General features: G+C 38.5%; 1 protein-coding gene across 1 annotated transcript in view; it reads left to right on the forward strand.

Moving 5' to 3' along the window:
• The first annotated feature begins 886 nt into the window (after positions 1 to 886).
• The window catches only part of EFHC2 (EF-hand domain containing 2), a 237,807-nt gene continuing 221,344 nt past the window's right edge, over positions 887 to 17,349 (forward strand). Inside the window, exons 1-2 of the mRNA XM_023731842.1 lie at positions 887 to 1,066; positions 7,117 to 7,380. Coding sequence (XP_023587610.1) covers positions 887 to 1,066; positions 7,117 to 7,380 — 444 coding nt within the window. The remainder of the gene's footprint in view (positions 1,067 to 7,116; positions 7,381 to 17,349) is intronic.

Below are 17,349 nucleotides of genomic sequence, written 5' to 3' on the forward strand. Positions count from 1 at the left end.
TGTTTGTTGTCCCATAAGGTTATAATAGATTTCAGAAATCCTGATCGGAGAACAAGATGTAGTGGATGTAAACGGACATATCGAATGCAACAGCTTCCCACAAGCAACATGTGTATCTCATGTCTCTTGTATACAAAGCATTTGTGTTACCAGGAGTATAATAGTACAATACGTATATAATCTATAATACATATGTCTTGATAGTCATAATAAATGTCTATGCTACTGGCTTACATATGTAACTGTACTTGATATCGTTATTTTAATGCGAACTTTCCCTACTTACAAGTAAAAAATTTACCATGTAACAGTGTATGCTTCAGCTTGTAGGCAGCAGCATCCAATCTTGAGTATCGCGCATCTCTTGAATGTTGTAGCGTTATCTCTCTGTTTAATTTTCTTTTGAAAACATTCCTGTGAAGTGTATCATGGCTCCCAAATGCAGCAGAACCAGTGCTGGTGATAGCAGCAGCAAGAGGCAAAGGAGAAATATCAATTTGGAAGTAAAAGAAAAAAGTTATTAAACAACACAAAGGTAGAAAATCAGTGAATGCTATTGCTTGCGATTTAGGCATGTTTGCACAATGTCCAAATCATATAACATCCTATTTCACAGAATGTGTCATGGACGTTAAACAACACATACCAACTGTATACTTATATCTGTATCTGTCTACATATAAGCAGAAGTACAGAGATATAGCTATGCATATCTATCTATCTTTCTATCTACCTATCTATCTATCTATCTACACACATATTATTCCTAACTCTGTCTACTGAGATGTGCCAATTTATACCCTCTCTGAAACAGATATCAAGATGGGATTAGGTGTGAAAGAGATTTATTACAGGAAACACTCGTGAAGGACAAAAGAGAGGGAGCATGAGCAGGCAGGGAGAGCCCTCAGACTGCACTGCAGGTCTGACCCCTGTGAAAGGAGAAGAAGAAGGAAAAAGAACTGTGCAGGAATTTTCAGACTGCAGTGCAGCTCTAAGACTGTCTCAGCCAGGCCGATGGGGAGCCCCAGAGAAAAGGTTGACCATTAGAAGAGTCTCATGTTGGGTAAGAATGGCCCAACTCTGGTACCCGAACCCTGATCAGTCATTGGCTGGGACTAGACTGAGGAGCAGAGGCGTAACTAGGGTATGGCAGGTATTGCACCAACCCTGGGCATGTGGCGCTACTGAGCCAGCAGTGTAGCTACGGAAAATGGTGCTTATGGTAAGCACTGAAATTGTGTTCCTGTCCAAGTATCTGACACCTCTCTTTTAGATAAGGTTACCATAATATCAGCTCAAAAATATAAGTCAAGCTCATTAATCTTTTAATTAACGTTACCGTACTTGAGGAAGGACATTGGGCCGTACAGGGTTAATAGAAACTGCTCAGTGGCGTCAAGTGCCCCCAGCCGGTGCAATGTCCCAGATACACCACTGATGGAGGAAGCGTGGCCTTGGCATACGGTGTATCTGAAAGTGCAGCAGCTGAAAGTTGTAAGTCAACTCTGCTCCCCCAACAAGGTCTGTTGAAGGGAGACCTGAATGGTGCCCCTCCATGGCTGCCACAGGAGGCCTAGAAGCAATGACACACGAGTAGCGGTTGGAATGCTTAGAGTCCAGATTTTGTTTTTTAATTACCATTGTCCACTAAAAGGAACCAACGTTCTTTGGAGAAATGGCTCATTCCAGGGCTGGGGCAGGGAAACTACAAAATGAGCCTAAAACACCTTGTAATGCCAAAAAGCAAGGAAGTGCTAGAAATATGGTGGGGAAAACCAAACGAACACATAAGTCAGCTTGAAGAGACTACCACTGACCACATCTGGGATAACTTTGGCATCAAAATAAATAATAATAATTGATTGTAATCCACTGAATAAAATAAGAATCTGTAAGACTATTCTGATATAAATGAATGAAAAAAATAAATAAACAGAGGAGAAGGGAAAGCTCTTACTTATAGTAAAATGCCAACTAGTATATGTAGATGGAATGATGGAGTTAGGAACTCACCATCTGACAACCATCATAATGACAAATGATTTGGGCAAAATCATCAATTGATATGAGTAGTCAATGAAGAACTTGGTATTTACAGAGTCTCAAAGTATCTCCTCACAAAATTCTTATGAACTGGAAAGGAAAAAATAGAAACTTTACAGTGAAGAAAATTGGCAAACACCACCCTAACCAAGTGATGAAAGTTAACATCATCATTGACGGGACAAATACACATTATGTTCCTCCTCTTATGATAAAACAGAAGTACGTAACATTTCTTTTGTGGTATTCTTGCCAAAAATCCATAACTTGAATCTACTCAAACCTAAAGTGAAGAACATTCTACCAGATATCTAGCCTATTCTCTTCAAAAATATCAAAGTCATGAAAGACAAAGAAGGATTGAAAAACTGTTCTGGATTAAAGGAGGATAAAGAGACATGACAACTAAGTGCAAAGTGTAATGTAATGTTGGATCAAATTCTGGGTCAGATTTTTAATTTTTTTTTTTTGCCAAAAAGGACACTATTGGGACAATTGGCAAAATTTAAATAAGTTTTTAGATTAGAAAATAGTATTGTATTAATAAAAATTTTTTAAATGTTTTTATTGTGCTTTAGGTGTAAGTTTACAGAGCAAATTATTTTTCCATTCGATAGTTTATACATAAAGTGTTCTATGACATTGGTTGCAATCCCCCCAATGTGTCAGCACTCTCCCCATTTCTCCTCTGGTTTCCCCGTTTCCTTTCATCCAGATTTTCTACCCCTTCCTGGTTTCTCATCTTTGCTTTTGGGCAGATGTTGTCCTTTTGATCTTGTATAATTGATTTTTCTAAGGAACACGTTCCTCTCAGGTGTAATTTATTTTATGGGCCTGTCTATTGTTTGACTGAATGGTGGTCTCAAGGAATGGCTTCAGTTCCACGTCAGAAGGATATCTTAGGGCCATAGTCTTGGGAATTCCTCCAGTCTCTGTCAGACCAGTAGGTCTGTTTTTTTTTTGTGTGTGTGTGTGGATTTGATCTTTTGTTTACAATTTTTCTCCTGCTCTGTCCTGGACCCTCTTTCATGATCCCAGTCAGAGCAGTGTGTAGTGATAACAGGGCACCATCTAGTTCTTCTGGTCTTTGGGTTGTGTAGGCAGTGGTTCATGTGGTCCACTGGCCCTTTAGACTATTTGCTCCCTTGAGTCTTTGGTTCTGTTCTGTCTCCTTTGCTTTGTATGGGAAGAGACCAATAGTTGTATCTTAGATGGCCACTTGCAAGCTTTTAAGACTCCAGATGCTACTCACCAAAGTAGGGTGTAGAACACTGACTTTATGAACTATGTTGTGCCAAATGACGTAGATGTACCCCAAGTCTAGTCCTTCGCCTTCAAGCCTAGGTACTTTTTCCCTAGAGGTGTTTGGTTATGTCTAAGAGGTTTCCATGACTGTGCCCCTTGTGTGCTCTATTGTCTATATTAATATACATGCAGCACCTACAATTATGTATGTAGAAATATCCACAACCAAACCTATATCTGCAGGAATGTGTGTTCCCTTACACCCTCCCACACTTCCTTAGCATACCTATGTATCCATTGGTAAATTATTCTTTGCTAATGTTATTGTTGCAGTATTGTCTACGTTATAGTGAATACGTAGTTGCCCTTTATTCTTACATTTCTGTCAGTGTCTTCCTTTGCCTTAGTTATGTTGTGCTGACTGCCCCCATATTGTATGTTGCCTTTCCCTTCACCAGTGTTAACACGTGCCTTCTATCTAGTTAGTAATTTTCCTTCCCTCCCCCTTCCATCCCTGGTAATTATCAAAGAATGGTTTCTTTTCTTTTTTTTTTCTGTGTGTAAACTTTTTCTTGTTTTTTTTTTATGATAGTAGTCTCATACAATATTTGTCCTTTTGTGATTGACTTATTTCACTCAACATAATTTCCTCCAAATTCATTCATGCTGTGAGATGTTTTGTGGATTAGTCGTTATTCTTTATCGTAGGGTAATATTCCATTGTGTGTATGTACCACAGTTTATTTATTCATTCATCCATTGATGGGCACTTAGGTGATTTCCATCTTTTTGCTGTTATAAATAATGCTGCAGTGAACCTGGGTGTGCATACGTCTATTCGTGTCACAGCTCTTATTTCTTTAGGGTATATACCTAGGACTGGGATTGCTGGATCATATGGTATTTCTATTTCTAGTTTTTTAAGGAACGACCATACTTAATGATCATTTTCTGATTTTGATAATTCTACTTCAGCTCTATAAGAGAATATTCTTTGGAAATATACAGTGAAGTATTTAGGGGTAAAGGGACATGATGTCTGCAATTTACTCTCAAATAGAAAAAAATATGTGTATATATAGAGAGAATAACAGAACAAATACGATAAAATATAAAAAAATTTGAAGGAACCTGGGTGAAGGAGTTCTTTGTACTATCTTGTATCTTTTTAAAATAAGTTTGAAATTATTTCATTTTAAGAAGTAAAACTATTTTAAAATGTTTGTAATAAAAGTAGAAGAGTACCTTTATCCTTTTGGAAAAGTATACAAAGCACAAACCATAATGGGAAAGGGTGATACACTTGAGTAGGAAAATGACAAATTTTTGTACAATAAAGAACTCCATAAATGGAATCAAAAGGTAAAGCACAAGTGATGAGAAGATATTTGCTATGGCTAGGATTAGTGTCTAATAGATATATACACACATAACTACAAATCAGTGAGAAAATCATAAATGATCCAATAGAAAAATCAGCAAAGGGTATGAATATGTAATTAACGGAAATAAGCATATGAAAAGATGACCAACTGCACTTGTAATGAGGTAAAGATAAATTAAGATAACAATGGTATACTATTTCACTTTTATTCAGATGATTGTCCAAAATTATAAAATTTTATAATACCCATTGTTGGAAAGGATAAAGACAAAAGAGAACTTTTTTTTAAACTTTCTTAATTGGTTCAATGATTGTAGAGATGATTTAACAAGATCTAGTAAAGTTGAAGGTGTGTATTCCTATAACCCAGCAATTGCATTTTTAGGTATAAACCGAACAAAACCAAACCCCTTGCTGTCAAGTTGATTTCGACTCATTGCGGCTCTATAGGACAGAGTAGAACTGCCCCATAGGGTTTCCAAGGAGTAGCTGGTGGATTCGAAAAGCCGACCTTTTGATCTTAAACATACCCTAGATAATCTCTACCTTCTGTGCCAAAGGGACATATACTGGAGTGTTCATTGCATCATAGTTGATAACGGTGAAAAATTGGGAACACCTAACTGTCATCAACAGAGAATAGATAATTTGTAGTATAGTCATACCATGCATTCAAAATGAATATGTCAGCATGTAGAAATCTGAAAAACAAAATCTTAGGTGAAAAAAGCAGGTAGCAGAAATTTATAGTGTAAAGTTTATAAACACAGAAAACAACGTATATTTTTTGTGAATAAATACATATGTAGTATTAGTATAATAGCATGGTTCGGAGGAAGTATACAAAACAGCATTATTGAGATGGTTACCTCTGGAGCAAGAGTGGGGAGTGGGATTGGGTAGGAGTATAAATGGAGCTTCAATGGAGTCTATAACATTTTATTTCTTTAAAAACAGAAGGATTTGAAGCAAATATGGCAAAATGCTAGCAAATGTTTAATCTGTGTAGTGGATATCTGTATGTTTGTTAAATGACTCTCTGTACCTTAATGTTCATTTAAAACAAACCCAACCCAACCCAACCAAAAAACAAAACAAAAAAGGAGATACAGTCCCCGCCCTGGAGGAATCTGGAGGAATCCATTTAAAGAGAGTCAAGTAAACATGTCATTACAATATAGGAAGATGAAAGCCACAATTAGAATGGGCACCTAATACAGATGGGGGTGGGAGTGGGCTGGGAGAAGGTGAAGAAACATTTCCCAGAAATGGCAAAGCTTTCCATGCCTCTCTCCCACACTGAACCAAGTCCTGAGAGATAAGAGGACTTACCCAGGTGAAAGGAGGGAAGGGTGTTTCTAGTAGATAACGTCATTTGCAAAACCCCAGAAAGGAGAAAGAAACCTCAGGGCCTGGTTTGGAAACTGCCAGTGGCTTTTCAGAGCTGGAATAGAAGAGGCATGGCAAAGAAAGGGACAGAGGGTGTTGGCAGGTGACCCTGGCAAAGGCTCTTTAGAATAGGGTAAGGAGTCCAACTGCCTCCTGCCTCCTGAAGGAAAGATAGAAGATTGTTTAAGCAGCAAAGTAACAAGTGCATCATGCATTATAAAAGGATAGCTCTGGAGTCAGTGTTTTTTTTCTTTTCTTTCATTCTTTTTTTAAAGAGGAAAACTAGGCATGAAATAATGGGGTCTCAGCTGAAATAGATGAAGTGGTGACTGCCAGATACCAGCGTGTCTAAACAGTAGAATGCAGAGAAGGATTAGCTGTAGGTGTGGGGAGAAGAATAGAGGAGGTTCCTGGCCTGGGCATCTTGTATGGATGATGGAGTGGCCTGTTGGATGGTTGATGGAGTGACAGGCGCTGCTCGTTGTGCCACCTGACCCCTCTCCTGGCCATCCCATGATTATCAGCACCTTACACACGTTTAGTTGAAGTATAAAAATGTACAAGGGAAGGACTGGGGATGATGGTTACCACTGGAATGGGTTTTCGTCTGGGGGATGGGTGGGATATTTGTGGCATTAGATTCGTCTAGAACGTTTTAATTGAAAAAATAAAGCTGATGCAAATGCAGCATAGGAAAACATTAACTTGTGTTAAATCTCAGTGAGCACATGGATGTCGTATTATTTCCTGCATTTTTCTGTATGTTTGAACTATTTAATAACCACATTTAATAACCAAATGGCCAAAAATGTTGTGATGAGGATTGGAGGAGTTTAGGCAAATGAAAGGCTGTGAGATCTATAAAGGGGTTAAACCAAAAGCAGCAGGGGCGGGGAATGGTGGGATTGTCAAGTCTTTGTGCGTGCACAATGCGTGTAGAGAGAAGACTCCGGAGACTTGTACGCGGCTGAGTGTCTGTGGGTGGGCGGGGGAGGCAGTGGGCGCAGAGAAGGGCCCCCCCGACCCCGCCTCTTCCCCTCCCCCCACTCTAGCTCCGGGAGGAAGATGGACAAGATTCCCGCCCGAACTCCGCCCCTCCCCTCAGCCCGAGCCCCGCCCCGAGCCCCGGTCCGGCCCGGCCCCTCCCCCTTCCGTTACACCGCCTCCGGTCTCCAGGTAACAAGAGGCCTAACGACTTGGCCAGGAGGCGGCCGCTGCCAGCCTGCCCCTCTACTTTCTACTTTCAGACTCTCTGCCCTTGGACTCTCAGAGCCATGGCCTTGCCCCTGCTGCCTGGCAACAGCTTCAACCGCAATGTGAGTAGTGAGGACGCCCGAGGTCAGAGGTCCTGGCAGGAGTCTGGGGGCCCTGCAGGGTTGGGTGTAGTCACCGACTTAGCTGGCGGCCTCCAATCGCTGGTTCTCCTCCTGCGGGTTGGGCGCATCTTGGACCAAACTTTATACGCTGGTGGAACCCTTATTTTTCTGCCTCCTCTGACCTCTCCCTCCCCTCCCTCCCCAACTGCATCTGGGTGCTTTTCCTACATTAGAAGCGCAAGTAGTGTTCTTATAGGTGGCAGGACCCTTGAAAATAAATGATGATAATAATGACAATAATACTTAATAAATGTTGAGCGTTTAAGGTGTGCCAGGAACTCTGTTTTAATGGCTTTATAGGGCATTTGATGCTCTCAATAGCCCTTTGAATTAGGTACAATTTTTACTCCCATTTTACATTTGAGGAAACTGAGGCACAGAGTCATTTACTGACCCATAGCTACACAATCTCGGTGGATCTGTATTTCTACCAGGCAACCTGTCTCCACAGCCCACGAGCCTAATCATTTATCCTCAGTACATTGTGTGAAAGGGATAAATATGGTTTTCCATTAGTAAAGCAAAGAAACCTGGCACTCTCAAGGGGGGTGGGGGCCGATCAGCACCCAAACATGGAGGAATTTTTTAATTTTTTTTTGAATCAGGAGGGATTAATTTCAAAACAAGATGAAGGTACAAAACAAAACAACAAAATACTCTTTTGAACATTGAAGAACTTTTGTCAATAAATAGCACCTTACTTAAACAACAGCAGAAAAGCGATTCAGGCTTTCATTTGCACTGGTCAGTACTCTTTACTTGGATTTGCCAGTCGTGTCTGCAGGAGAAGGTAAATAATAAACCAATGGGAAGGAACTAGATGGAGCTACTGGGTGTTGCAAACTGTTAAGCGCTGGTCTACTAGCAGAAGGGTTGGCGGTTGGAACCCACCCAAAGGCACCTTGGAAGACAGGCCTGGTGATCTGCCTCTGGAAAGTCACAGCCTTGAAAACTCTATGGAGCAGTTCTTCTCTGCACACGTGAGGTCGCCATGATCCGTATCAACTCAAAGGCAGCTAACAACAGCAACTCGTAAACTTCCTAAGCTTAAGCATTCGACTTTATGAATTCCGAACATGTCCGTATCCAAGTTGCTGACTTTAAAGTACTGGTCAGCTTTGCAGCCTCAGTACACAGGATTCTGACCCCCCACGTGTCTGTTTAGTCCAAAATATTGGTTTTTGCATTTCTTGCCTGGTGGGTAGATGCTGGCCTTCCAGCATAGCATTGCCCTTTGGTAAGATTAAGCCAGCTGTCCAAATAAGAATGGGCCCAGAGAGGCAGGGCATGAAAGAAGATTCCAGAAGTAAAGAAGCATGCTGTGTAAAAGTAATTTTAATAAAAGTTAAAAAGTTGAGCCCACAGTTTTTGGCCCGCAACAGTTGTGATTACTGATGCCCACCTCTTGCAGAGGTATCACAGCTCACACATGCAATGATTAAGGGTAGGAAGGAAAAACAGTGGTTGGAGGAGATATTTTAAATTCTGCAAGGTTGTCCTGATTATACTTTTGCTCTATTTTTTTTTACCCTTTTGTTTTACTGTGAAGCACAATGTATACGAAAATGCACAATGGATGATTATAAAATGAATGTCAAGAAATGGAACATTCCCAGTATTCCTAAAGGGTCCCACATGACTAGGGTTGCCAGATTTAGTGAATAAAAATACATGCCCCAAATATTGCATGGGGCATACTTATACTAACAAATTATCTGTTTATTTGAAAAATTTAAATTTAACTATGAGTCTTGTATTATATCTGGCAACTCTACCTATGACCCTTCCTGTTCACTACTCCTTCCTGACTCTCTCCAAAGGTAACCACTCTCCTGGCTTCTATCACTATAGTTAGGTTTACCTACTTTTGAACTTAATTATAAGTGGAACATCTAATGTTTATTCTTTTGTGACTGGCTTTTTCAATTCAACATTATGTTTGTGAGATTTGTTCATGTGGCTCTCTGTAGAGGTAGCTGTCCATTTTCATTGCTGTATAGTATTCCATTGTATGAATATGATATCAGTTATATATACATTTTACTCCTGATAGATATTTGGCTTGTTTGGGGCTATTAAGAATAGTTTTGCTATGACTATTATTGTTTACCCCTTTTGGTACAATTCTTAGATCATATGGTATTCATATATTCGGCTTAGTAGACATTATCAAAGTGGTTATACCAATTTAAATTCCCACCATCATTTTATGTTCCTATTGCTCCACATTCTAACACTTGATATTGCTAGTCTGTTAAATTTTAGTTATTTCAGTGGGTGAGTGTAGTGTAACTGTTGGTAGTTTTAATCTGCATTTCACAGATTCCTAATGAGGGTGAGCACATTTTAATCCATTTATTGGTTATTTGGGTATTCTCTTTTGGGAAGTGTCTGTCTCTTATCTAATTTTCTTTTGGGCTGTCTTTTTTAGTAATTTGTAAGGGTTCTATACATATTTTGGATATAACTTCTTTGCCAGATATATGCATTGCAAATATCTTCTAGTCTGTGGTTGGCCTTTTCACTCTCTTAATGGTGTTCTTGATGAATAGTTTTTTTCCTTTAGGTTAGTGCTTTCTATTTCCGATTTAAGAAAACATTCTTTACACCACAGTCATGAAGATATTTCCCCATGTTATCTTCTGGAAATTGTGTTGTTTTTATCTTTCACATTTAGATCTACAGTCTACCTAGAATAAATTATTTGTGCGTATAAAAGAGGGGTAGGGATCAAGTTGTATTTTTTTCCCATATGAATATTCAGTTGACTTAGAGTCACTTTTGGAAAAGGGTACCCTTTTTCCACTCCTCTGCAGAGCCACCTTTGTTATACATCAAGTGTCCATATATGCATGGGTCTGTTTCTAGACTCATGAGTGTATTAAAAAAAATAGAATTATTTACTTTATGCCTGAGACCAATAGGAATGTGTGTGTGTGTGTGTGTGTTACTAGAGAATAAGAGTATACTTATTAGATACCTTGGGCTGTCATTAAACAAATCAGTATTTATTCATTGAATGTCCTAGTATGTGCCCAAGTCAGGTGACTGCATTTTAAAAATTGTTGCACTAGCCGTGGTACTAAGAGTGCTATGTATTGCCAAAAGAAGTAATATTTTACAACGTAGTTAAAGGATTGGATGCACTCTGACAGAGAATGGTCAGAAAATCAGTAATGCCACATCGTGTCCTTTTTATGCCCAGCAATACCTATTACCGTGCCTTGCTTGCTGACTTAAACTGTCATCAATGGAAAAGCCTAGGCCTCCTGTAGATAGCATGATTACTTGGCTGCTTGGGTTTAAAATTATAAGTAAACTTTTACTACTTTTTCTTAGAAATTAAAAAGGAACTGGTTTCATCCCTTACTTAGCTGCTGATATTCAGTCATGAGCCGTAGATTGATTTCTGTACATACCTAGGTGGTGGGCAACCTATACATATATCTCTGAAATACAGTAAGTATTATGTTTTCTAGGAGCCCTGGTGGCGCACTAGTTAAGGGCTCGGCTACTAAGCGAAAGGTTGTTGGTTGGAACCCACCAGCCGCTTCACGGGAGAAAGATGTGGCAGTCTGCTTCCATAAAGATTTATAGCCTTGGAATCCCTATGGGGGCATTTATACTCTGTCATATTGGGTCGCTATGAGTCAGAACGGGCTTGATGGCAATGGGTCTGTTGTGTTCTCTAAAACATGAGTATTTGTACCACTGATGACATTAAAATTATTTTGTTGTGAATTAATTGGAAATCTTGAAGATGCACAGTATCATTTCCCAACAGTTTAAATGTTGGATTTGTATTGAGCTAAGAGAATCTCAGGCATATTGTCAAAATGATAGAATATTAAAGTTAGAAGGGATGTTTCCAGCCAAAGCTGAAAATCCTTTCTGCAGCATCTTGGACAGATGGTTGTGTAGCTCATCCTGAATGCCTCTAATGAATAATGAGGAGCCCACTCTCTTCTCTGCTTTTTATGACTTTACCTTGCCACAGTCTTAGGAGGGTTTGGTTTAAAGAGTCCATCATCAGATTTAGAGTGAAGCAAGTGTTTTCTTAGGAGGAAAGAAATATTATTTGAATTCATAACAGTAAAATAAAATAGGAATTCAGAATCTCCTTGTTGCATAAAAAGGTGAGGGTAATACCTTGGAATTAATTTTCATGTAGACTAATATAAACCTACATACTAACATCTAGGGAAAAATACATTAATGGTGGAAAATTGCTCTTTGGGAAATATTCCAGCAATTTAAATGATAAACAACTGAAACAGAAAAACACTATGAGTAATACATAGTACACATGTGGACCTCATCATGTGATGTTAGATAAGTCAATTTAAATTTGGCTCAGTGATAAATTGTAAAACAGTTGCTTTACTCACATAGTGGGGGATTATCCTGCTCTAAAATTCTGCTTTTAGATTCCAGGTTATGTTCCTAGTGGTCAATTGTATTGACTTCAACTTGCCTGCATCAGGTCCAAACCCCTAACCTGACACTGGAGAACGTTGAAGTACTTATTCAATGTGCCTTCCACTTTCTCCACATATATTTGGGAGTTTATTACTCACTTTGTGAGATCAGTTTAATGAGTCATGACCAGCATTTTTTTTTTTAAAGAAGAAACAGAGTAGACTAGAATAAAAAGTCAGAGTATATTATGCTTGGAAAGAATAAGTATTATTTCACGAGCTTTTGTTTCTGTGTGTGTGTGTGTGTGTGTGTGTGTGTGTTGTGTGTGTGTGTGACAGAGAGAGAGAGAGTGAAAGAGAGGGAAGGAGGGAGAGAGAGAGAGAGCTAAAATATATTTGTTACTGTGGTTGTAGTAAAAAAGTTTTAAAAACACTATCCAATTCTTCCCTCAGTGTTTTAAATTCAGATTTTCAACTTCCTTCAAGATTCAGTCTCTCACCCTTCAGAAAGCCTCCACAAGTTAGACTTCTAAATTTTTTTTTCCCCTGGAGCAATCTTTGAAATGATTTTCAGGTGTAAGGGAACTCTTATTTCAAAATTATATCTATAGCTCATGGTACATTAGCATGATCAGTGAGTTGTAGATGTAATAATCCAATAGTAATTGTCTCTTTTGAGTGTAAAGTGGTAGTTTTCTGTGGATCTGTTTATTTTGGGGAATTTATTCACCTACTCTTTCTGTGTGGGTTCCCTTTGCCACAAAGGATATAACTCTAATCCAAGTGAGAAGTAGAGTACAGGAAACTTTAGGCTTTCTTTTCTTACTGTAAAATTTCTTACTTGACTTTGTTTTCATTTTACCTTATCCAAGTAGGCCAAAAAGTATTATAGTTTCTACTATAGAGGATGCTAATGAAGTATATGTAGTATATAGTAGGAGCAAGAGTAGTTTTCTTCCCTATTTAAAACTATAAATGACTTTTTAGCTATCTTTTTTTGGGGGTGGGGGGAAACTCAGATAGTTAAGCATAGCTTCCTTTTTTTCCCCTTTTTATACATTTTAAAAACTCATAAGGCAACATAATAAATTTTTGTTAAATAAATGTTTTAATCCAAGATGGGATTTATTTATTTTTTCTAAAAGTAGGCTCATGGATTTAATTTAAATAAAGGTTGTAAATTCATTTTAATTAATGCTATTTACAATGTGAAAATATATTGACAGTATTAAATAGTAAAGCTGCTAAAAACCATAGGACAAATCAATATGAGTAAAAATACAGTCTGAGACAATTTTATATGAGACAGATATTTTTTTCAACTGACTGACATGACATGCTCAAATATAGGCAGTTAAAAATTATTTTATCTCTTGATCTCTTTGTAGACCTATATATACATAAGTGTTATTTTTTTAAAACTAAAAATAAAGAATACAATTTACCTCTTCAATGGAAAACCTGTGCTTATATCTTGCTGCACAAATAACTCAATTCTGGGTCAAACTTGAGGTAAGTACACATATATTTCATTTCGAGCAGAAATAAGAAGATTTCTGGCCTTCCTCTTGATACCTGTTAAACAAGGAAAGGTTTGTTTACACATGTAGGAAGTTGAAAACAGCAGCAAAATGGTCATTGCTTTCCTATGAGTGGCAGGATACTTCACATAAATTCAGAACTGGCCATATGGTAGGTGTATGGTTAACGTCATAAGAAACTGCCAAACTGTTTTCCAGTGTAGCTGTAGTGTTGTGCATTTCCACCAGCAATGTATGAGAGTTCCAGTTTCTTCGTCTCTTTTTTAATCATTCTATTAGATGTGCAATGATATCTCATTCAGATTTTACTTTTCATTTCCCTAATGGCTAATGATGTTGAATATAGTGATATTGAACATTCATGTGCTTCTGCTTCTTTGCCATCCTTATATCCTCTTTGGTGAGATGTCTGTTCATTGTCTTTGCCCATTTTTAATTGGATTGTCTGGTTTTTTTTTAATGTTTAGGTTTGAGAGTTGTTAATATACTCTGGCTACAAGTCCACTGTTGGATATGTGGCCTCCCACATATTTTCTTCCAATCTGTGGCTTACATTTTCATTCTCTTAAAGCAAGGCTAGAAAATATATGTATATTTTTAAAGCTAAAATACAAGTTCAAACTGGTATTTCCAATTCAAATTAAGGATTGCAGAGTTTTTATTTAGCTTCTTTGATTTTAAATTTGTATCCTACATTGAAAATCTTGATTCATAAGGATGTTAGCATAATTCCTTACTTGCTTTATCCTACTATAAATAAAAATATATCCATAAAATAGTTTTTGATTAGTAATGACATTATTATTAAAAGTATGATTTTTTAAAAATAGTTTAAGATTTCTTTGTAGTTCTTTTTGTTTTTAGGGTATATCCTACTAGGAATGCACTGTCAAATTACTGGGTTTTAGTTTCACTTTAGTTGATTCCTGACAGTATGGTTAAATCGCCAACTCAGTACCTAGTTAGGTTAATTCATTTCAGTTTGCTTTTGATTTTTAATTTTTTAAAAATTTGTATTTTATTATTATATAAAACATTTATGTGATTTCAAAGTCACATTTACAAAGCAAGACCGCCTCAACCTTGTTCCTGCCCTCCTTTCGTAAGTAACTTTTTACCCACTTTTTTCTTCTTTATTTAGTTAGTTTTGAGTTAGTCTTCCTTCCTTTTTTTAAACACTCAATGCTTAAATATATTCTCATGCTCCCCCTTATTAAATAAAGCGTAGCATACTCAACACATTCCTTTGCACCTTGCTTTTTTTTTTTTTAAGGAGCATATATTGGAGATCACATTAATACTAGTATATAGAACTGTTCATCATTCCTTTTTACAGCTACACAGTGCTCTACTGTGTGGACATACTATAGTTTATTCAGCCTATTCCCTTTGGATGTATAGTTGTGTTATCTCCAGTCTTTTGCTATTACAAATAATGCTGCAATAAGTATCCAAAGTTTTGCTTCAAAAGTCACCATCAAGAAAGTAAAAAGGCAACCCACATAATGGGATAAAATATTTGAAAATCACATATCTGATAAGGGACTTGTATCTAGAATATATAAAGAATCCTTACAACTCAACAATAAAAAGACAAATCATCAAATTTAAAATATGAAAAGGATCTGAAGACCTTCTCTAAAGAGAGTATACAGATGACCAATAAGCGCATGAAATGGTACTCAGCATCATTAGTCATTCCCCAAAAAACTCCATTGCTGTCGAGTTGAATTCTGAGTCATAGCGACCCTATAGGACCAGGTAGAATTGTCCCATGGGGTTTCCAAGGCTACAATCTTTATGGAAGCAGACTGCCACATCTTTCTCCTACCTTAGTCATTAGAGAAATGCAAATCAAAACGATAATAACATACAATTTCACACCCACTATGATGGCTAGAATTAAAGAGACAGACAATAACAAGTATTGGCAAGGATGTGGAGAAATTAGAACCCTCATACATTGCTTGTGGGAATGTAAAATGGTGCTGCTGTTTTGGAGAAGTTTGGCAGTTTCTCAAAATGTTAAACACGGAGTTACCATATTACCTAGCAATTCTATCCCTAGGTATATACCCAAGAGAAAAGAAAACCTATGTCTGCACAAAAATATGACATGAATGTTCATAGCAGTTTATTCATTTTGAGGAAATGAGGACACAACCCCAAAAGAGGAAACAGCACAAATGTCCATTAACTGATGGATTAACAAATTGTAGTATATCTATATGATGGAATAATATTCAGCAATAAAAAAGAATGAAGTACCAATAAATGCGATAATATGGATGAATCCCAAAAACATTCTGCTAAAAACAATATGCAAAAGAACACATATTGTATGATCCCATTTATATGAAGTGTGCAGAATAGGCAAATCTAAAGTGACACTAGATTAGTGGTTGCTTAGAGTAGGTGGGGGAAGGGAGGAAATGGAGAGTAACTCTTAATGGGTATGGAGTTTCTTTTTGAGATGATGAAAATATTCTAAAATTAGATTGTGGTGATGATTGCCCAGCTCTGTAAATATACTAAAAACCAAACGGATTGTACATTTTTAAATGGGTGAACTTTATGATATAAATTATACCTCAATAAAGTTGTTAAATAAATAAATACCTAAAGAAAGGGATTGGTGTTGAGGCGTTGCTGGGCAGACAGAACATTAAGTATTCTGTCTATGCTAGATTGAAGAATATTGAATATACCATGGACTGCCAGAAGAACGAGCAAGTCTGTCTTGGAAGAAATACAGCCAGAGTGCTCCTTGGAAGCGAGGATGGTGAGACTTCGTCTTATGTACTTTGGACATGTTATCAGGAGGGAACCAGTCCCTGGAGAAGAACATCATGCTTGGTAAAGTAGATGGTCAGTGGGGTTCCAGCAAAATGGCGTTCTAGGCAGAAGCACCACACCGTCCCTCCACAGCAAAGATCCGAAAAACTAAGCCGAACAGAGAATACAACAATCCTGAAACCCTAAAACATCAGATGAAGAGATAAAGAACTCAGCCAAGCACCAAATGGAGTGAGAAAACTGACAGAGAATGGAGAGCGAGGAGAGATTAATGCAGAGGTCCCCTACCAGCTAATGCAGCGCGGATCCACCATCTTGGACTCCTATCGGAGACCAGCAAACAGGGGGTATGAGAAAGCAGCCTCACGAGCGTCCAGCGGGAGACAAAACAACCGGTAATTTGCGATATACGCTTTCGCACCCCCCACCCTTCTTCACCCCGACTCGGCCTGCTCTGCTTCCCGCGGTTACAGTCTCTTGACCAGGAAACACCGGCTGCTTGGATTCCACCCACCCGAACGGGCTGGCTCTCTGAGTGCCATTTGTTGGCTGCTGGTTTTGCTTTTTTTCTGTTTCTTTTGATTTCTTCCTTACCTCTCACCACCTCCCCCTTATTTCACTCAAATACCTGGCTCCATGCGCCATCTTTGCTTCTTCCTGAGGGGCTGCAGAGCTCCGGTAATTTGTGATATACGCTTTCCCACTCCCTACCCTTCTTCAACCACACTCAGCCCCCTCTGCTTCCCGTGGACAGAGTCTCTTGTCCGAGAAACACCAGCCTGCACTAGCTGGCTCTCTGAGTGCCATTTGTTGGCTGCTAGTGTTGCTTTTTTTTCTGCTTCTTTGGATTTCTTCCTTATCTCTTGCCACCTCCCCCTCCTTTTGCTCAAATACCTGGCTCCATACACCATCTTTGCTTCTTCCTGAGGGGCTGTGGAGTTCCGTTCGATTGTAGAGCTGCTTCCCGGTCTGGGCTGCCATACTGGTTGGATCCTGGGGCTTTTGTTCGTTCGTTAGTTTGGAATTGTTCCTTTGTTTTCTTTTCCTTTTCTTGAGTTGGGAGCCCTTTCTACCCAGGCGGTGCTGCGTGGCAAGGAGACTTCCCACTCGGCTTTCACAGACATGCAGAGGGATCCCTGAGGGCATTTCTTTTT

Source organism: Trichechus manatus, unplaced genomic scaffold, assembly GCF_000243295.1.
Source record: "Trichechus manatus latirostris isolate Lorelei unplaced genomic scaffold, TriManLat1.0 scaffold00046, whole genome shotgun sequence".
In the NCBI taxonomy this organism is placed as follows: Eukaryota; Metazoa; Chordata; class Mammalia; order Sirenia; family Trichechidae; genus Trichechus; species Trichechus manatus.